Source organism: Gopherus flavomarginatus, chromosome 2, assembly GCF_025201925.1.
Source record: "Gopherus flavomarginatus isolate rGopFla2 chromosome 2, rGopFla2.mat.asm, whole genome shotgun sequence".
Lineage (NCBI taxonomy): Eukaryota > Metazoa > Chordata > Testudines > Testudinidae > Gopherus > Gopherus flavomarginatus.
The window spans coordinates 222,048,189-222,069,801 of record NC_066618.1 but is presented as its reverse complement, the minus strand read 5'-3'; the positions used below and the strand labels follow the sequence as shown (position 1 = coordinate 222,069,801).

Sequence of the window (21,613 nt, the reverse complement as noted above, 5' to 3'; positions counted from 1 at the left end):
TTTATAACATTGTAGCTCCCACAGTGCTTTGCTGAACAAGCAGAAAATAAAAGGTTTCCCCTTTAAATTATTCTGTTTTAACTGTTTCCTCCAAACACTCATTAATATGAGGGAAATGATGAAAAGACAAACTTGTGGAAACTTTGTCTGGTCATCGCCCTATTGTTGAATGTCCCGCAGTGCAATGGGCTGCCCTTAAAATCAGACTTTTCAGGTACATCAACTCCAAGTGAAATTATGACTGCAGAGCTGTAAATGAGGGACTCCTGTGCCTGGGACTTTCCGAGTGGATATCATGCTTATATCATTGTTAAAAGTAACTGTGGTGATTTTCTTTCTATCTAGAGCTAGAGAACATTTGTCACAGTCTAGTCCTTTATGGTACTAGCCTTTTGGGGTTTGTACTGACACTTCTTCTGACTATGTAGTCGAAAGATCCTCTACCAACCCACGTTAGGATCTGTACGCTTGAGGGCCTGTTTTAAAAAAACATCCTCAGACTAGCCCTAAATTCTTACATCCACCTTCTTGCAAGTCTCAAACAAATGTCCCCTTCACATGACCTAACTAGATACATTTGTATTTACCCAAAACAAGATCTGTGTATAACACAAAAACCCAGAACAGTTAACCTGCTGTACCCCTGTATCCAATGGTCACTCCCTTCCAAATTTTGAAGCATTCACACACGTCACTTGCATTTCTCATTACTCTGTATCTACAGGTTTCTTTTTCTGGTCTCTGAGTAGTGTAGGGATTATTTTTGTTTGTTTGTTTGTTTTTTGCTAAGACTCCGTTTCTTAAAGTCTGCTCACCCCCTAGTGTTTAGAACAGAGAAAACATCTTTTCTTAAATGCTTATGATGAAGCAACTGAATAATTTTACAGCTACTCCCATTGGGCCTCACTTGCCACTGCCACCATGACACAACCTTGCTGTGAGGGAAACGTGAATTCAGCCACATACAAAAAATGGTGGAGGGTGAGTGGAAAAACAGGCGTGAGAGTGCATGAATACTGCAGGCCCAATTGGGGGGATGACAAAATAGTAGAAAGTTTGAGTGTGTGGGAAAACATCTTATTTTTATCTCCTGGAATGTCTATATCTCTGTATTGGGTTGGGAAGCCCAAGCATCACTCCTTTCCACAATCCCTTAGTGCAGTACAACAGCCGTCCTCCCCCCTCATCTCAGCACTAGCAGTGCTGCTCACAACAAAGAACAAATTGTCTTAAGAATGATGCAAGTCTGGTTTATTTAGCTTTTCTCTGATTGGTTTTGTTTTAATTTTGTCATCTTGGATCAATGCTAAAATGATAACACGGTTATTAAAATTTCTGTGGGCAGCAGTAGTAGATCATTAACACTACCCATTGTGGATAATTTGTGTAATATATTTTTTGACTGTTGTAAATAAGTCTCTAGTAGCTGCTACAGTGATGAACATTGTCAAATAAAAACTAAACCTGGGCAGATATTTTCAGCTGTTGAAGCCCAAGGGTCCACACACAGAGATCTGATTGTTTTTGTTTTTATAGAACAGTGGCTTTCAACCTTTCCAGACTACTGTATCCCTTTTAAGAGTCTGATTTGTTTTGCACAGCAGTTAAAATACATCTCATTCACCTCATGTAAAATACTCGCTAACAAAATCAGACAAAATACAAAAGTATCACAACACACTATTACAGAAAAATTGCTTACTTTCTCATATTTACTATATAATTATAAAATAAATCAGTTGGAATATAAATATTGTACTTACATTTCAGTATATAGAGCAGTATATACAAGTCATTCTATATGACATTTTAATTTGTACTGACTTCTCTAGTGCTTTTTATGTAGCCTGTTGTGAAACTAGGGAAATATCTAGATGAGTTGATGTACCCACTGGAAGACCTCTGTGTACCCCTGGTTGAGAACTACTGTTATAGAGTGCCTATCACCATAGCAGCTACTTAGTTTGCATAATTTACTTTAATGTTGTAAATATCTACAATAGGTAGTATTAATGAACTATTTGCCAGTGCCTTCAGAAATGTTAACAACTTTATTAGAGAGATGAGATGGGTGAGGTAATATCTTTTATTGGACCAATGTCTGTTGTTGAGAGAGACGAGCTTTTAGGCTTACACAGAGCTCTTCTTCTTGTCTCTCTCACCAACAGAAGTTGGTTCAATAACATATTAGCTCACCCATATTGTCTCTCTAATATCCTGAGACTCACACAGCTATAACAATACTGCATACTGCAATCTTGTTGTCTTTTACCATGAAGAACAATGATAAAGTTAAACACACACACACAAAAAGGTATCAGAAGTCAATGGAGTTCTGCAGTGGTCCAGTTTGGTGGCATGACTGGGGCTTTAAGGCTGGAATCTGCAAATAGATCCATGTGGGGGTACACAGAAATTCAGCAGGGGTTCTGCATGGGTGTGCCCAGGCAGATCCATTTGCAGGACTAGCCTTTCTTTAATAAGAACCCATTCTTTAATAAGAATTGAATTAATTGTAAGGTCTGCTTTATAGGACAGGGACTATTGTCTTCCTATGTATGTGGACAAACAGCATTAGCACAATGGGGCCCTCGTTTCTGACTGGGGCCTTTAGATGAATGTTACTGTAATATAAATACTGTAATAGTAATTGTAAGTGCCCTCATTATAAGATTTTAAAACAACATACTGCCTTGAGAGAACTCTATTTTACAGTTTAATAGTTGAATATAAACTGTCCCATTCTTTTTTTTTAATAAACTGAATATATAGACACAAACATTTTACAGTGTTTCAAAATAATTGTTAAAAATGACAGAAGAGAAATGATAATACAGAAAACTGAACTCAACAACAGCATTTCCTGGCAGAGAAACTCCCATCAGGACTAAGATCATGATCCAGAAGCAAGAGGAGAGGGGGAGAACATGGATACAAAACACAAGCATCAAGTAGTGGAAGAGATTTGTTCATTAGCTATCCAGATTAATGACAGCTATGCAGGCATAGCGGGTGACATTCTCCTTCTCTTAGCCAGGCTGCTGAGCTGTCAGCATGAAGTCTTCATGATGAATGCCACTGAAAAGGTATTTATTTCCCCTGTTTCAGGATGATGCAAATGTTCCTGCTTAAATATTTAATAAGATCCATTAAACAGGAGTCATTTCAGAGGGATTGTGGTAAGTTTAAAAACAAACAAGCAATCATATTTATTAAAAATTCTGAGATAGCATATCAAATAATGTCATTTCTATGTTTTAGAAAGCTGCAATGTATTTATATAATAGCACACTTCCACAAGTGCTGTTTATAAATACACCTCTACCCCGGATATAACGCGGTAAAGCAGGCTCCGGGAGGGGCGGGGCTGTGCGCTCCGGTGGATCAAAGCAAGTTCGATATAATGCAGTTTCACCTATAACATGGTAAGATTTGTTGGCTCCAGAAGACAGTGTTATATCAAGGTAGAAGTGTATATGTAGAATTCTGTAATGTTTTTAAAAAATCAATATGCTTCCAAACTTTAACAAATGAGAATATAATAAGCAGTCATTTAAAATCATAAAATTACACAACCACCAGTTTATTTTTATAGAAACCTTTTTGTCTTTTATGATGATCTACATCCAGAATTAGCCTTTGTGTCCCACAAAGGCCACACATATGTGACTTCACTGATTTGGTGGAAACAGACATGTAAAACAGCTTTTGTTGTTTTAAAAAGGTATGTTTCTGGCTCACTTCCTTGCAAAGAGAGGCTTGAAATGTAAAGCAATCACTAAGCTGAACGGGGAAAATTGGTTCCAGTTTTCAGCATGAAGCTCCCTGTGATGATTTGGGGAGTCTATGTACAACAAATCAATTCTGTTTTATGCTCTGGACTCTTTTTGTATCTTTATCAGATTACAAATTCCATTTTGATTGCAAGGCTGGTTTGCCTTCTCGGCTGTCTTTTTACTTCTATTGTGGACCAAAATTCCAAAAAGTAATACAAAGGGATAACAAGGGAAGGTTGTTAAATCCTAGTGACCCTCTATTCAAATAGAAGCACCATTGGATGAACAATTTGATCACTGGAGGAGGCTGATTGGGGTCATTTGACAAAGGGAACTGGAAGTTATAAAAGAAAGAATGGGTTTCTCATTCTGTTTTTATGGGAGAGAGGAGAAGGAGATATAGTCACTCACATACTCAGACTCCATAATTTGGAGAAGCAATGTGTTGGAGGAGGGAGCCAAGACACCCCAGAGAACTCTGACCAAATCCTAAAGAAAGCTCAAGAATGGTGAGGAACCTGAGCAGGGAAGGGTCCACACCTGATCCACGATTAAGTCTTCCAGGCAGTATAGTAATACAAATTATAAAGATTAATAGGTGTGTTTGTTGTCGTGTCTATATCTAAAGATCACTGGCACTATCCAAAGCAAGGAGCAATTTACAAAGACTGTGTGTTATGTGCTTCAATAATTGTGTGTTTCTGGAGAGAGAAACTAGAGTGCTCACAGGTTGGAGATCTGTGAAAGGATGTGCTTAAGCGAGTTGGGTGTTATGAGGGTCAGCCCTGGTCCTTGGGGCCTAGGGCAGCTGGATCATGAGGTCCTACTTCTCTGTGCGGGAAACCACTAGAGAGGCCAAAGAGAGAGACCATGCTCATAGACACATCGACTTATAGACTTTAAGGTCAGAAGGTTCCATTATGATCATCTAGTCTGACCTCCTGCACAATGCAGGCCACAGACCTACCCAGACCAAGGGAAGCTTAAAAGCACATGAGTCCAGCTTGGTAGGACCCACATACAGCAGACTAGTTGAGTATCCAGCAGGAGAAGCTTTACAAGGATGGTGATATACCCATCTATTACAAAGTGAGCCTGTTAGTTTGGGATGCATGTCAAAGAATAATCTCACTAAACTTCTCCCAAATCCTAAGGAGGTTCCTCAGCTTAATGCTCTGATTATGAGGGAATTCATTTCACTTAGGATGGAGATGAGGAATACAATAAATGTCTTGCAATCCTGCCTTGCCTGCTAGGGCTACCTCTGTCTGCCTTCTACAAAATGAAGGCATCCTGAGAGGATAGCAGTAGGTGAGATCAGATTTTGTTTATAACTGTAGCATTCATAATCTCAGGTAATTGAAATTTACTAACATGACCTACTACTTTTACCAAAAAAAGCTTGGGAGATTAGTCTCATTGGGATCCGGTGGATGAGGACCTGAGGCCCCCTGCTGGAGGCCTTATAGTCCTGCCACATACCCCACCCCAGAAACAGGCAGTGGAGAGAGTCCTCCAAGTGGCTTAGAATGGCAGCATGGGATGCAGCCAATCTGGGCCCAGCAAGTCCATATAAAAGGAGCTGCAGTGTAGTGCAGAGTTCAGTTCCTTGCTAGAGCTAGAAGAGAGTGGATAGTGGGCCTAGCTGGCTGAGGGAGCTACAGGACCTTGGACAGAGCAGTGCTGGCAGAGCCCTGTGGGGGAGGGAATGTGAAGGAGCACTGGGCTGGCTGTTGGGACCTCCACCAGCACAAGGCCCTGAGGTAAGGGTGAAGAATGTGTTGGGGCCACAGAGACGTGACCCAGGTAATTGTAGCAGCAATGCAGTTTATTTAAAGAGGTGAGGGAGATGGCTTCTATCTATTGGATCCCTGGGCTTAGACCCAAAATAGAGGGTGGGCCAGGGTCCCCTCACCCTCACCAAGCACTAGGAAGATGGCCTGGACCTTGATACTCCCCAGAAGAAGAACTTAACTCTTTTAGTGGCTCATCTGAAGAGTTGAGGCCAGAGAGGCAAAGAGTCTCCAGGGAGTGATCCCTGGGGGTAGAGCCCTGCGTGGATACAAATTTATATCTGCAGATATGTATCAGGATCTGTGGAACCGCAGGGCTCTCCCTGGAACCACCGTGGCAAAAGGAGCAGAATGTGGGACTGCCTGTTCCAGGAACCAGCACCCCGTGCTGGCAGCTCCTCCGGTGTGGCTATACTCACCTCAGACAGGAGAGGCAAACAGCTGCATGGAAGGGACGGGGGCAGTGCTAAGGATGGTACAGCTGTGCCGGAGGAACTGCTGGCACAGAGCACTGGCCCCATGTTCTTCTCCTTTTGCTGTTGCAGTTTCTGGGAGAGCCCTGTGGTTCTGCAGATACTGATTTATATCTGCAGAACCACATGCAGGGCTGTTTCTGGGGGATGCAGCTCCACAACAGGGTCAGGACTGGTTGAAAGCAGGAAACATTAGAGGGAGCACAGAAGGGTACTGGAATAGGCCCTGCTGGACTGATTGAGGAGTGAGCCCAGGGATAGGACTGCAGATGAAGGGACCTGACAGTGGGCACAGAGATTGGCCCCCTGTGGGACTTACATCCCAGAAGGGATTTGATTTATCTCACATACAGATTGTGTGTGAGGTGACTTGGCTAGAAAGCTGGGTCACATCCCCCAGGAAGACTCACCACAAAGCAGAAAGAACGTTCAGGCACATACACTTGGTAAAGGGGGCGCTTGAGAGAGGTGAATGCACCCTATCACACTCACCAATGTTCATTTGTGGAAAATGCTTCCACCAAGCATATGCCATTGCAGAGTCCATTAGACTTTGCAGAGATTTATTTCTACTGCTATGTGAGGAGAAAAACTTCATGAAGTCAACAAGGGAGACTTTAACTACAGGACAATCCATGCTGGATCTCCTGCACACCAAGAAAGAGGATTTGACTCAGGGAAATAGATGAATAGAAAAATTGGATCCAATGAGCATGAGTTACTTGAACTGAGTATAGCGAGGAATGGCTTAGCAGAATATACCAATACAAAGGTACTGGAACTGAGAAACAAAATTTGTGGAATTAAAAAATGTGAATTATGTCTGATTGGAGGAAATAAAATATCTATCACTGTATGAAAACATAATGACAGAATCAACCTGTCCAAATGATATTCTTTCTAGGGAATTAACGAATAGCTTACTATACTATTGAATTCTCTTTTTAAAAATATAAGGATAACTGGATAGGTAGGTGAAGACTACAGAAAACATATTCTAGAGCCAACAGTATAACTGCAAAAAAGACTTCATTAAGTTCTATCATTATGGTACTTTACTTTTAAATTGAATAGTAGGATTATTATTGGTATCACACGACCCCAGTCTTGCCCAAATTCTACTAGTTGTTGGTTAGGTTTTTGATTAGTTGCAAGATTCATACACTATTATTAGAGCTCTTCTACAAACAGAGCCAAGTTACCTTTCTAAATTACACTCTAACCTCTAGATCACCAGCTTAAATCAACTGCTTTATCTCCAAGCAGGGGTGGCTCCAGGCCCTAGCATGCCAAGCGCGTGTTTGGGGTGGCATGCTGCGGGGGGGGGGCACTCTGCCGGTCACCGGGAGGGCGGCAGGCGGCTCCGGTGGACCTCTCGCAGGCACGCCTGCGGAGGGTCCACTGGTCCCGTGGCTCCGATGGTCCACCAAAGCCGTGGGACCAGCAGACCCTCCGCAGGCACGCCTGCGGGAGATCCACCAGAACTGTCTGCCGCCCTCCCAGCAACTGGCAGAGCGCCTCCCGCGGCATGCCGTCTGCTTGGGGCGGCGAAATGTTTAGAGCCGCCCCTGTCTCCAAGCATCTTAAGTACTAACAAATACTGGATACACCATGCATTGTCTTAGAGCTTATTATCTACTGACATTAAGAATTAAAAGTAAAATGTTTTTATGCTATTTAAATACTTGTGTAAAATACCTGTTTACTTTAGTTGGTTGTTAACCTGCCAGGAGGGTTATTTTCTGATGTTAGTTACTGTACAAGGTCTTGGAATGCTGTGATACTACATAATACAGTGTTATAACAATTCAAGTTGTTGTAAACAGCTCCAAAACCAAGTCAACCAAAGTAACAAACAAATACCGGTATCCAAAAGTAGAAGACAATTATTCTAGTGCTACATATGGGACTAACAGTGATAAATAAAAGGCTCACTTGCCAGATTTTGTTAATAAAAATATGGCAAAATGTAAAAGGAAGACAGAGAAAAAACAGAATGATGAAGAGGCTTGACAGTCATTTTAGGGGGGAAAAATAGATTCAAATTGTTTGTTAGAATACATGAAATTAAAGACTATGGGACCACCTTTAATTTTTTATCTTGGAAAGGGACAAACTCCCTTTTATCTTGGAAAGGGACAAACACTTAGCATTTAAGAAAAAATAAGCTTGTTTTTCCAAAATATTCTTTTATTAGGCCTTTTTCTTTTTGTATACAAATGCTGATTAATGTCACTTTGTTTTCTGAGATACTGCAGACTTGTTTTATTTTAAGAAAAAAAATACTCTGAAAATGTAGGGCCTGATCTGCTTCCTTTGAAATCTCTTCTCCCACCCCTCCCCCTGGACTTAAATGGAGCAGAACTGGGCCTTTAGTTTCCTTGGAAGTCAAAATGTTATGAAGGACACCGGCAAAAAAGGTGCTTCATCACTATCCTTTTGTTTTCTTTCTTTGAAAGTGAACCAACTTCATGAAAACCAAGCCAGAAAGAAAAAAGGCTTCTTTATCATTTAAAAGCAGTTAATGTCGGAGGCCCTTATCTTGCAAACACTTAACGAGTACTTAACTTTAACCATGAGTCATTCCCTTAACATAAATGAAATTAAGCACATGCAGGAGTGTGCGCAGGATCAGGTCTGAAGGTACAAACTATTATTTCTCATGCCTTTCTATAAAGTACCTGGTGAAGAAATTAAAATGTTTGCTCCACAATTGAAAAACTTGAACTAGCTTGTTTGCATGTGGGGATGTAACCAAGTTTACCAAGCACACTGTTTACAAAGTTACATTTTATACTGGCTACTTCCTTCTTCTATATTGCTGCTATGAGTGACCAAACAATGCCAAGGTGGCAGGGCTGGTGCAACCATTTAGGTGACCTAGGCGGTCGCCCAGGGCACTAGGATTTGGGGGGCATCATTTTCTTCGGCAGCGACCGCGGCGGCCAGATCTTTGGCTGCTCCGGTTCGCTGCCCGCATTTAGGCAGAGGGAGCTGGGGCAGAGGAGCGCGGGGAGGGCCGCCTGCAACAAGTAAGGATGGGGTGGGCAGCAGGTCTGCCCAGAGGATTCAGGGGGCCTGGCGTCTTTGACGGTGAGTCCTGGAGCAGAAGGACCCCCCGCCGCCGAATTACCGCCAAAGCGGGGGGCTGCTCGCCGCCAAAGTGCCACGAAGACCCGCAGCGGGGGGGGGGGGGGGAGTCCCTGCTGCCGAATTACCGCCCAAGACCCGGCACTTTGGTGGTGGGTCCCGCTTCGGTGGCAATTCGGTGGTGGGGGGGTCCTTCTGCTCCGGGGCAGAAGGACCCCCTGCCGCCGAATTGCCGCTGAAGACCTGGAGCAGAAGAAGCTCTGGGGGCCCAGGCCCCGCGAGAGTTTTCCAGAGCCCCTAGAGAGACTGAAGGACCCCGCTCCAGGGGCCAAAAACTCTCATGGGGGCCTCAGGGGCCTGGGGCAAATTGCCCCACTTGCTCCCCCGCAGGTGGTCCTGGGGCGCAGCATGCAGGGGAACTCCCTGCCCCAGCTAACCCCTGCCCCTCCTCCTCCCTGAGCATGCCGTGGCTGCTTCACTTCTCCCGCCTCCCAGGCTTGTGGCGCCTAAGCTGATTGGCACCGCAAGCCTGGGAGGTGGGAGAAGTGAAGCAGCCATGGCGTGCTCAGGTTGGAGGCGGAGCAGGGGTGAGCTGGGGTGTGGGGGGTGCCTGAGGGTGGGGGGGGAATTGCCGCAGGAGGGGGCGCCTCAGGGCAGGGGCTCGGGGAGGGCGCAAGGTGGAATTTTCGCCTAGGGCGTGAAATGTCCTTGCACCAGCCCTGCAAGGTGGTTGTCCTACTTTTTGCCTTCATATTCTTCAAAAGGGGTAAATAATTACAGTTAAAAAAACCCATCAACTTTCTTCCAAGAAAAGTATCATATGTGTCACTGTGCAGAATAAAACGGTCATGGATCAAAGGCAGCAAAGTGTGATGAACCCAATAGAATCTTCCTTGCCTTCATATTGTAAGTTCTTTACGTCAAGATGTATAAACTTGGCACAGACCTATTACTGTACAGCACAGCCCCCATTATAGTGTTACCAGAATATTAATCTGAGAGTTTGGCTACACTTGCAGCTGTACAGTGCTGGGAGTTAAAGCTGTCTTTGTACAACTGTGTAGGGAAGGTGCTGCAGTGTGGCCACATTTGCAGCGGTGTTGGGAGTGGTGCATTATGGGCAGCTATCCCAGCGTTCAAGTGGCTGCAACGTGCTTTTCGCCCCACCCACCCCGCTCTTTTGGAGTGTGACAGGGAGCATGGGGGAGAGAGAGAGTGGATCAGCTCCCTGCCTTGCAAGTTCCGACCCCTTCCCCCACCCCTCTCATTCACTAAATGCAGGTAGACTTCTGTTTTCTTCCTCACAGACCAGATAAGCAGCTGCTCTGAAACAGACGCCCCCTCACCCCCGCAAGCCGTGCTGCTTCTCTCCTCAAGCAAACACTAGCTGTGGACATTCATCCCCCTGCCTGCCTCTGCTCGAGCAAACTGTAGCTGTGTTTGTTTTTTAGATAAGCAGCTCCAGGAGCTCCAAAACCAAAGAGAGGCATCACAACAAAACAAAGAGTGTTATCTTTAGTTTACTTTACTGTAACTGACCTCCGGGGAAATTCCAGAGGTCAGTTACAGCGTAGTAAGATTAATCACTGTTTACACTGGCGTTCCAGCACTGCAGCACCAGCACTGTTCTCTTTATTTCCCTTGACAAGGTGGAGTACAACCAACACTGTATCCAGAGAGATACAGCGCTGTATGTGCCTTGCCAGTGTGGACAGGGAATAAGTTACAGCGCTGTAAAGCCACCACCAGTGCTGTAACTCTCCAGTGTAGCCAAGCCCTGAGATCACCAGCATTTTCAGGACTGCAATTACCATTGGGTGATGGGAGAGTAAGGCCATGTCTACACTTACAGTTTTGCAGCACTGGTAGTTACAGCTGTGTTCGTACAGCTGTGTAGGGCCAACGCTGCAGTATGGCCACACTGACAGCTACCAGCGCTGCAGTGTGGCCACATTTACAGCACTTGCAGCGCTGTTGGGAGTGGTGCATTGTGGGCAGCTATCCCAGCATTCAAGTGGCTGCAACGTGCTTTTCAAAAGAGGGGGGTGGGGTGGAGTGTGACAGGGAGCATGGGGGAGACAGAGAGTGTGGATTTTTGGAGTTGACACTGTTCTCAGCTCCCTGCCTTGCAAGTTCTAAGGACTGGAAGATACACAGTGCCTACCTTCAATCATTTTAAAAGTTCTAACTCCCTTCCCCCGCTGCTCTCTCATTCACTAAATGCAAATTATGTACTTTTAAATACCCGTCAGACCAGATAAGCAACTGCTCAACACGGACTTCCCCCTCCCCCTCTGCCGTGTGAGCGTGCTGTTTCTCTCTTCAAGCAAACAGCTGTGAACATTCCAAAGTAATTCCCCTGCCTGCCTCCGCTCGCTCAGCAAACAGGAGCTGTGTTTGTTTTTTAAATAAGCAGTTTGGCTGAACTCCAAGCTCTCCCTTTCTTCCGGTTTGTTGTGGACAGGAATTCTGGGATACCTCCTTATACCCCGGAGGTCAATAAATGCGCTGGTGGGCGTCCACACTTGCTGACCAGCGCTGGAATCCCTACACCCGAGGCTCGACCGGGTGTACAGCCAGCGCTGCAACTAGGGAGTTGCAGCGCTGGCCGTGCTTTGCAAGTGTGGCCACATCCTAAGTTGCAGCACTGTAACCCCCTCACCAGCGCTGCAACTCTCTAGTGTAGCCATGGCCTAAAACACTAAAGGTGCCAGTCAAATTTTATGTTGTGTGAGGTAGAGGGCGCCAGAAGAATTCTAAGACTGATTATCCTACATCAGACCAGTTCCTAAATCAACAATACAGCAGGTGATTTATAGATTTCAGAAAGAACTTGTCTTACACAGGTGTTGGTTAGGCTTCATTTTTCCTTTTCTATCTTGAAAACAGGCTTGTCTCTATAAATATTAAACCACCTACAGAAAGGCTTACAGGCCCACTTAAAAACAAACAAAAAACCCTAAACTATGCCTGTAAAATCTAACTTGAGCCTAATATTTGGGATTTACAAATCCTCCCCTCACTGCAATTTCTCTGGAGTCTGCTTCAGAAAAGTATCAAATGCCTCTGGACTCCCAAGATTTCTGAAAACTTGGCTGTACTATGTGGACACACTGCTTTGCTAGTAAGAGTTCCACTCTTTTCAGCAGGGATTGGCAATCTTTGGCATGCGGCCCACCAGGGTAAGCCCCCTGGTGGGCTGGGTCAGTTTGTTTACCTGCCACATCTGCAGGTTCGGCCAATCGCGGGTCCCACTGGCCGCAATTCACAGCTCCAGGCCCATGGGGGCTGTGGGAAGCGGCAGCCAGCACATCCGTCAGCCCGTGCCGCAGCCCCCGTTGGCCTGGGACAACGAACTGCGGCCAGTGGGAGCTGCAGTTGGCCAAACCTGAGAACGCGGCAGGTAAACAAACTGGCCCAGCCCACCAGGGTGCTTACCCTGGCAAGCCACATGCCAAAGCTTGTAGATTCCTGCTCTACAGGATACCCTTCCGCCCCGCCCCCAACCAGCAATGGTAAGGCTGGAGGCAGGGGCAGCTCTATGTATTTTGCTGCCCCAAGCACGGCAGTCAGGCGGCTTTCAGCAGCGTGCCTGCGGGACGTCTGCCGGTCCTGCGCCTTCGGACCTCCTGCAGGCATGCCGCCAAAGGCAGCCTGACTGCCGCCCTCACGGCGACCAGCGGGCCACCCCAGGCACGTGCTTGGTGCACTGGTGCCTGGAGCCACCCCTTGCTGGAAGAAGCTATCACTCAATCCACCATCAGAAGCAGGGCCGGCTCTAGGGTTTTTTACGCCCCAAGCAAAAACATTTTTGGCTGCCCCCTACCCTAGCCTTGGGCTCTTGCTCTCCCTCCCCACCAGTGCCCTCCATCACCCGCACCCCCTGCCACTCGAGCCCTGGGCTCTCCTCCCCACCCCACCCATACCCCCTGCTGCCCCAGCCCTGGGCTTTCCTACCACCAGTGCTGACGCTGCCCGCTCCCCCCTCACCTCCAGCCGGTCCAGCGCTGGCAGGGTTGGGGTAAGCAGTGGGGCTCCTGGGCCACGCCTCAGCCCAGGGTCCATCCATCCAGGCCTCCCACCTCCAGGACCAGCCAGGACCTGGGAGGGCAGAGCCGGGGAAGCACCTATCTAACTATTGCTGCCAAATCTAATCTACATTAGTGTTGGTTCAGTTCTATATGGCAAAACTGGGTGTCAAAAACCTCACTCCTATTAAAAGAATAATAAAAACAGCTGGTGGTGATAGGGGACTATAGAAAATGATAAAACAACTGGTCTCCTTTTTACCATGTGTTCTTTAACCTAGTAATGCTAAAGTGAAAGTTCCTCTATTTCAAACTTTTCTGTTATCTTTTGGGATTGTTTTTGGATGTTATACAAGTTTCCAAGTTAGGATGTCTATCCATATTGTTGGTGACTGTTAGTCCAGCATGTTGTTCTATGATGATCATGGTACTATTTGAGCAACTGCGTAACTATATTATTACGACAGCCAGTCTAAACAGATCTCTGTTTAGTATACTTCTGTTATAACATTTCTTCCCAGATCTGGACCTTAGCGTCCAAAATATGGGTGTTAGCATGAAAACCTCCAAGCTTAGGTACCAGCTTGGACCTGGTATCGCTGCCACCAGCTAAGAATTATACAGTGCCTAGCTCACTGTGGTCTCCCCAAAACCTTCCCTGGGGGACCCCAAGGCTCAGATTCCTTGAGTCTCACAACAAAAGGGAATAAACCATTTCCCTTCCCCCTCCTACCCTGCAGGTGTTCCCTCCCTGGGTTCCTGGAGAGATATACAGAAGCAAGCTCCGTGAATCTAAACAGAGGGATTCCACCCTCCCTGTTTCAAGTCCTTGAAACACAAGCACCGAGAGAGCTAACCTCTCTCCCCCTCACCCAGAGGGTATGCAAAGTCAGGCTTAGTAAATCTAACACAAAGAGATTTTCCCCCTGACTTCTTCCTCCCACCAATTCCCTGGTGAGCTGCAGACTCAATTTCCTGGAGTCCCCACTAAAGAAAAACTCCAAGAGGTCTTAAAAAGAAAGCTTTATATAAAAAGAGTGAAAAAGGACATAATATATAGTCTCTGTATCAAGGTGACAATGTACAGGGTCAATTGCTTAAAGGGAAAAAATGAGTAAACAGCCTTATCCAAAAAGAACACAATTCAAAACACTCCAGCAACTACACACATGTAAATACAAAAGAAAACAATATAAACCTATTGTCTTACTATCCTTGTACTTACAACTTGGAAACAGAAGATTAGAAAGCCAGGAGATAGAAAAATCACTCTCAGAGCCGAGAGGGTCAGACCCAAGACAAAGAACAAAGAACTCACACCCAAAACTTCCCTCCACCCAGATTTGAAAAAGTCTCGTTTCCTGATTGGTCCTCTGGTCAGGTGTTTCAGGTTCCCTGTGTTAACCCTTTACAGGTAAAAGAACATTAACTCTTAGCTATCTGTTTATGACAACTTCCTCCTACCTTGCACTTGAAGCTTTACATTTAATTAATCTAATATTAACATTAGGGAAAAGTTATGCACAAGACATGGGCTTTGTGTTAGTTCCTGAAGGTAGTAAGAATTGTAGTACGTCTTAACTCTTGTGGGAGGGACTTTGACACTTATGGGTCAGGCTAGGTAAGACTTTCTCCTGGTCCCACAAGTCCTGCTTTTGTCATGGATGGACGGTACAAGATGTGTTTGTATTGGTATATAGAAGGAGAATATTAATATATACCAAATAAAATGTTAAAGATCTACCAAAATATTGACAATATTGTTAAAATAAAAGCAGAACAAAGAGAAGTAAATCCTAAATAAAGTGCACAAACACCTGCTAATACAGAATAATAGTATAAACATTGTATCGTATACAAATGAAATTTTATTCACAGCTCAAATTGCCCATGTTTTGTAATATTAGTAATTGGAAGTTAGACATCACACCAGCAAGATATATTTTCACTTAATGATGCAAACATTTGCTGCTAAGTTAATATGGCCTTATATTATGCACACCTGCAAGAGTCAATGTAAACAACTGTATATTTTTGTCTATTAGTGCTTTCCATTGTATTATTCCTTTATATTCTGCTTAATGAAACTCAGAAGATGATACATTATCTACAGCTCTCATTTTTTTGTGACAAAACAAATATTCTCAAACACCTCAAGCTACCCAATACTAACAACAATAATGAATTCATTATTAGTTAGAATAGTACCTAATGGCTCAAGAAGTAGCGGGGTCTAATGTTTTTGGAGCAGAGAGAGCTATGTTCTCTCCTTGCTGTTGCCAGGAGATTCCAGTAGTCATGGTGTGCAGCATAATTAGGCTTGGAAGGATTAGGTTTTTATTGTAAATGTCGGCAGACTTCCATTTCACTGTACACAAACTGATGAAAAAATTTCTCTTGCTAATTATCAAGATTTACAGACAGGCAAAGTAAGAAATGTTTGAGACCATATTAAATTTGAGAAAGATATTTTGACAATTTGTGTTTTAACAGCTAAACCTTAACTTTTTGAATCTCAGTAGTTACTGTCATTAAGTAATTATTGCCTGCCCCTAAAATTTGCTGTAATTGAAAATCGATTACAAAATTGAAGAAAAACTTAAATATTGATATTATCCATTGAAATAACAAAACATACACATCTGATTCTGTCAAGCCTAAGCATAATAACTGAAGTTCCTGGATGGCTATCAAATTATGACTAGTATAATATATAGGAATTTTCCTCTCAACGTGTAGCAATATTATGGGATACTAGTTATAGTGTAACTCCCTTTATTTCACTTCTATTTTACTCAAATTCCCTTTCAGTTAAATTGTGGTTATGTCATTAGTGGGAATTATTTACCTAATTATCCACTGATTCACCAAATAAGTGTGACATTTCTAACTTTTTTCATTAGGTTATTACTGTGTTCCTTTCTACGTTTAATTTTTGATTTTCATACATTTTTTTAATTTTTAAAATGAAAATACTGAAATGCAAGAAAACAGACCAGATGGTTTGCCATTGATTGCAGAAAACGACATTTTAGTCCTTTCAGAAAAAAACAAATTGCACAATCTTCTGTTCTGAGGGAAAACTTCTGTCCTTGCTGTAGCTATCACTGCTGGGTACTCCATATCACAATGGCTTTGCCCCCAAACATTTGTATTCAGTTAAAATGAGCTTGTTAGTAAGGTTTGAGCAATGCTTCTGAACACTAACTGTGCTGACTGCAGAACTTACCAAGATTCAAGAAGTATTTCAAGCACCATTAAAACAGTGCTGGCCTTTTGAGTGAAAAACACATTTGAAAAAATGTACGTTTTTTTTCTCAAGCACTCCAGGATTTCAGATTAAACACAGAGCATACAAAAGGGAACTGAACTCCTGTGAAAACTGAGCCCAATATCTGGCTCAAGTGCACTCAGCCACACCCTGGCCTGCAGACACTCCCCTAGCACATAGCATTTCATCTACAGTTCTTTTCAGAGGAATGTAGTGTTGATTTGACCCAGTCACCTAATGGCTTGCTGGTAGCCAGCATCAGGTTGCTCAAGCAAACAAGGAGAACAGGTGCTCAGCACAGTGCTGGCCTTGCACACTTTTATTTCTCCACAAGGATTTATTTAAAGGGTAAACCATAACCATTGGTGGTGTGTCCAGATTACCATGTACAAATATTTTAGCTAACTAGAGCGAATTGGCAAACAAACTAAACTCTAGTGTAGACATGCACTTAGAGTATTAGAAGATTGCTTAATCTGATGATTTTCAAACTGTCATCCACTAAACATTTGGTGGTGCTCTGGGGAGACCTCAGGTATAATGAATCAAACTCTCCTCATTTTCAGCTGTTTCTACAGATATGTGTATTGCACTAAAAGCTGCTAAAAATAAATTTTCCATCTAAGCATTTGCTACAGTTGCCACAAGGATAGTACTGATTGGTCAGGGAAAGAAGAGCAGAACACACAATTGCGAATAAGAGTAGGAGTGTCCATAAAACAATTTATAGGCCATGTTTATATATATATATACAGCGCTGCAGTGGTGCAGCTATATTGATACAGCTGTATTGATACAGCTGTGTGGCTGCAGCATGTCTGGTGAAGATGGTCTATGCTGAGAGGAAGGAGCTCTCCCATTGGCATAAAAAATCGAGCTCCATGAGCGACACAAGCTACGTTGGCAAGAGAACCGTTTCCCTGACAGTGCTATGCACATGAGCACTTATGTCACTGTAATATGTCACTTGGGGGGTGGTTTATTCACACCCCTGAGTGGCATAGATTATGCTGATATAGGCTGTAGTGTGGACATGGCCTAATTAAATTATGGTCCAAACCCTGGAAAAGATAGAGAAAACTTGTCCTGGGGTACCCTTATAACCTACATGAATATAGTGCAGCATTTGATTTATTCTTTTTAAAGCCTAAAACAGGGAGCAAAGCACTGGGGAGGAGACATGGATTCATGTTGAATCTTGTCTCTGCATATGTGTAAAGAACAAGGTGTGTCTAAGGGTATGTCTACACTACAGGGTAATTTCGAATTAACTTAAACCGGTTTTATAAAACAGATATTATAAAGTCGATTGCACGCGTCCACACTAGGCACATTAATTCGGCAGTGTGCGTCCATGGTCCGAGGCTAGCATCGATTTCCGGAGCATTGCACTGTGGGTAGCTATTCCGTAGCTATCCCATAGTTCCCGCAGTCTCCCCTGCCCCTTGGAATTCTGGGTTGAGATCCCAGTGCCTGATGGGGCAAAAATCATTGTCACGGGTGGTTCTGGGTACAGCCTCACCCCTCCCTTCCTGAAAGCAGCAGACAACCATTTCGCGCCTTTTTTCCTGGGTGAACTGAAAACAAACGCCATAGCACAGCAAGCATGGACCCTGCTCAGATCAATAGCGCAATCGTGGACGTTGTAAACACCTCACGCATTCTCATGCAGTCTATGGTGAACCATGAACTGCAAAGGCAGGCGAGGAGGAGGCAGCTACGGCACTGTGGCGACGAGAGTGATGAGGACATGGACACTGAATTCTCCCTAACCGCGGGCCCCTGCGCTTTGGAGCTCCTGCTGGTAATGGGGGAGGTTCTACTCATTGAACGCCGATTTTGGGCCCGGGTAACAAGCACAGGCTGGTGGGACCGCATAGTTTTGCAGGTGTGAGACGATTCGCAGTGGCTGCGAAACTTTCGCATGCGTAAGAGCACTTTCTTTGAACTTTGTGACTTGCTTTCCCCTGCCCTAAAACACTATAATACCAAGATGAGACCAGCCCTCACAGTGGAGAAGCGAGTGGCAATAGCCCTCTGGAAGCTTGGAACGCCAGACAGCTACTGGTCAGTTGGGAATCAATTTGGAGTGGGAAAATCTACTGTGGGGGCTTCTGTGTTGCAAGTAGCCAAAGCAATCATTAAGCTGCTGCTACGAAAGGTTGTGACTCTGGGAAACGTGCAGGTCATAGTGGATGGCTTTGCTGCAATGAGATTCCCTAACTGTGGGGGGGCGATAGATGGAACCCATATCCCTATCTTGGCACCGGAGCACCAGGGCACCCAGTACATAAACCGCAAGGGGTACTTTTCAGTGGTGCTGCAAGCACTGATGGATCACAAGGGACGTTTCACCAACATCCACGTGGGATGGCCAGGAAGGATTCATGACGCTCGCGTCTTCAGAAGCACTGTTCTGTTTAAACGGCTGCAGCAAGGGACTTACTTCCCAGACCAGAAAATAACAGTTGGGGATGTTGAAATGCCTGTCGTTAGCCTGGGTGACCCAGCCTACCCCTTGATGCCATGGCTCATGAAGCCATACACAGGCAGCCTGGACAGTGGTCAGGAGCTGTTCAACTACAGGCTGAGCAAGTGCAGGATGGTGGTAGAATGTGCATTTGGCCATTTAAAGGCTCGCTGGCGAATGTTACTCACTCGCTCACACCTCAGCCAAACCAATGTCCCCTTTGTTATTGCTGCTTGCTGTGTGCTCCACAATCTCTGTGAAAGTAAGGGGGAGACCTTTATGGCGGGGTGGGAGGCTGAGGCAAATCACCTGGCCACTGATTACGCACAGCCAGACACCAGGGCCATTAGAAGAGCTCACCAGGAAGCGATGTGCATCAGAGAAGCCTTGAAAACGAGTTTCATCACGGGCCAGGGTACGGTGTGACTGCTGTGTTGGTTTCCCCTTCATGAACCTCCCCCACTTTATTGACTCCTCCTGTAAGCAACCCACCCTCCCCCTTCGATTACAGCTTGCTTATGGAAATAAAGTCACTATCGTTTAAAAAGCATGTATTCTTTATTAAAAGCCATTCCCTGTAAGCAACCCACCCTCCCCCTTCCTTTAAAAAGCATGTAATTATAAAAAGAGGAAGAGAATTAACAAGGTATCCCGGGAGTGGTTTGGGAGGAGGATAGGAGGGAAGGAAAAGGTCATTAAGCACATTTCAATGTAATGACAGCCTTTTGGTTGGACTGTCCACGGGGGTGGAGTGGGCTGATGCACAAAGCCTTTCCCCACGCATTCTTACACGTCTGGGTGAGGAAGACATGGAACACGGTGAGTACTGAGGGTGGTTAAACATGGGCTGCAGCGGCACTCTGTGACCCCGCTGCTCTTCCTGAAGATCCACCAGACGTCGGAGGATATCAGTTTGATCACGCAGCAGCTCCAGCGTTGCATCCCGCCACCGCTGATCTTCCTGCCTATACCTCTGATCTTCCTGCCGCCACCTCTCATCTCGAGCGTCTCTCCTATCCTCACGTTCACTGGCATCTTTCCTGTACTTTGCTACCATGTTCTTCCACTCCCTCAGATGAGCTCTTTCATTGCGGGTTACTTCCATGATTTCTGAGAGCATTTCATCTCGCATCCTCTTCTTGCTCCTCCTTATCTGAGCTAGCCTTCGGGATGGAGTAGGGAGGCTTGAAAAATGTGCAGCTGCATGAGTGGGGGAAAATAGGGAGAGTAGGATTTAAAAAGATACATTTTACACAGTGAACAACACTATTCACCTTACATAGCACATGTGATTTCACTACAAGGTCGCATTTTGCATCTTTTAATATCGAGTGCCTGCGGCTCTGGTGTTACAGATCAACACAGACGCAGGTCCGGGCATCACAATTTAGCTTGCATGCAGTCATGGTAAGGCACAGCTTCTCTCTTTGCTGCTCCTTTCCTGTTAACAAGGAGCAGCATGCGCCAATCCCTCCCCTCCCCAATCCAATTCTCTAGAATTGGTTTACTCCTCCCCCCACCGCATGGCTGGTATCATGGAAGATCACTGCTAATCACCCCCCTGTCTCCTCCCCTCCACCGTGTGGCTGGTAGCTGGGAAGATTCCTGCTGGCCAAATGCTAAAAAGCTCACCGCTATCCTTCCTCCCCTCCCCCATCTCTCTGTCCCCTTACTTAAATTCCTTAATTTCAACCAGGTTACCATGAACGATATCACTCTGCTGAGGATAACAAAGTGAGATAAAGAACGGATGTTTCTTGAATGCCAGCAATCACCGGGACCATACGCAGCTAGGCTTTGTCATGCAATGATACCCGATTACTTGCTACATGCATGGCATGGTAAAGTGTCCTACCGTGGTGGACGGAACAAGGCTACCTTGCCCAGAAACCTTCTGCAAAGGCTTTTGGAGTACCTCCAGGAGCGCTTCATGGAGATGTCCCTGGAAGATTTCTGCTCCATCCCCAAACATGTTAACAAACTTTTCCAGTAACTTTACTGGCTGCTAATGCATCCAAAGCCCTCATGGCAAATCAATCATTAAAAAAATGCTTGCTTTTAAACCATGTTTTATATTTACAAAGGTACAGTCACCAGAGGTCGCTTCCATGGCTTCACTGTCTGGGCTAGTGGCTTGGGAGGGCTGGGAGGGTAATTCCGTCTGGGTCACAAAAAGCTCCTGGCTGCTGGGGAGAATGGAGTGCTGTGTGCTCTCTGCAAGCTCTTCCTCCTCTTCCTCCTCCTCATCTTCCCCCTCCGCTGAATCCTCATCCATGGTTGAGATTATAACCCCCACCTCGGAATCCACGGACAAGGGAGGGTAGTGGTGGCGCAGCCCCCTAAAATTGCATGCAGCTCAGCGTAGAAGCGGCATGTTTTTGGCCCTGACCCTGATCTTCCCTTTGCTACTTTGGTTTTCTGGTAGGCTTGTCTGAGCTCCTTCACTTTCACTCTGCACTGCACTGAGTCCCTGCTGTGGCCTCTCTATCATGGTCCTGGAAATTTTTTCAAAAGTTTTTTCATTTCGTCTTTTGGAACGCAGTTCTGTTAGCACTGAATCCTCTCTCCATATAGCGATAAGATCCAGTCCCTCTCGTGCGGTCCATGCTCGTGCTCTTTTTCGATTCTCAGGAGACTGCATTGTTACCTGTGCTGATGAGCTCTGTGTGGTCATCTGTGCTGATGAGAGCTCCACGCTGGCCAAACAGGAAA

At 45.1% G+C, this 21,613-nt stretch overlaps 1 protein-coding gene across 1 annotated transcript; it reads right to left on the bottom strand.

Annotated features, from left to right (window-relative positions):
• Window positions 1–19,548: 19,548 nt before the first annotated feature.
• Window positions 19,549–21,363, bottom strand: LOC127045679 (uncharacterized). The gene is made up of 2 exons (XM_050942073.1): window positions 20,996–21,363; window positions 19,549–20,101 (listed from the first exon to the last, which is right to left on the bottom strand). The coding sequence occupies exons 1-2, from the start codon at window positions 21,174–21,176 to the stop codon at window positions 19,608–19,610; spliced, it is 675 nt and encodes a 224-aa protein (XP_050798030.1). The 5' UTR covers window positions 21,177–21,363; the 3' UTR covers window positions 19,549–19,607.
• Between the last annotated feature and the right edge of the window lie 250 nt (window positions 21,364–21,613).

Coding starts and splice junctions, on each gene's coding strand:
- LOC127045679 (XM_050942073.1), bottom strand. CDS start 21,176: ATGGATGAGGATTCAGCGGAGGGGGAAGATGAGGAGGAGGAAGAGGAG. Junction 20,102..20,995: donor AGCCATGGAAGCGACCTCTG/GTGACTGTACCT, acceptor CCACTCATGCAG/CTGCACATTTTTCAAGCCTC.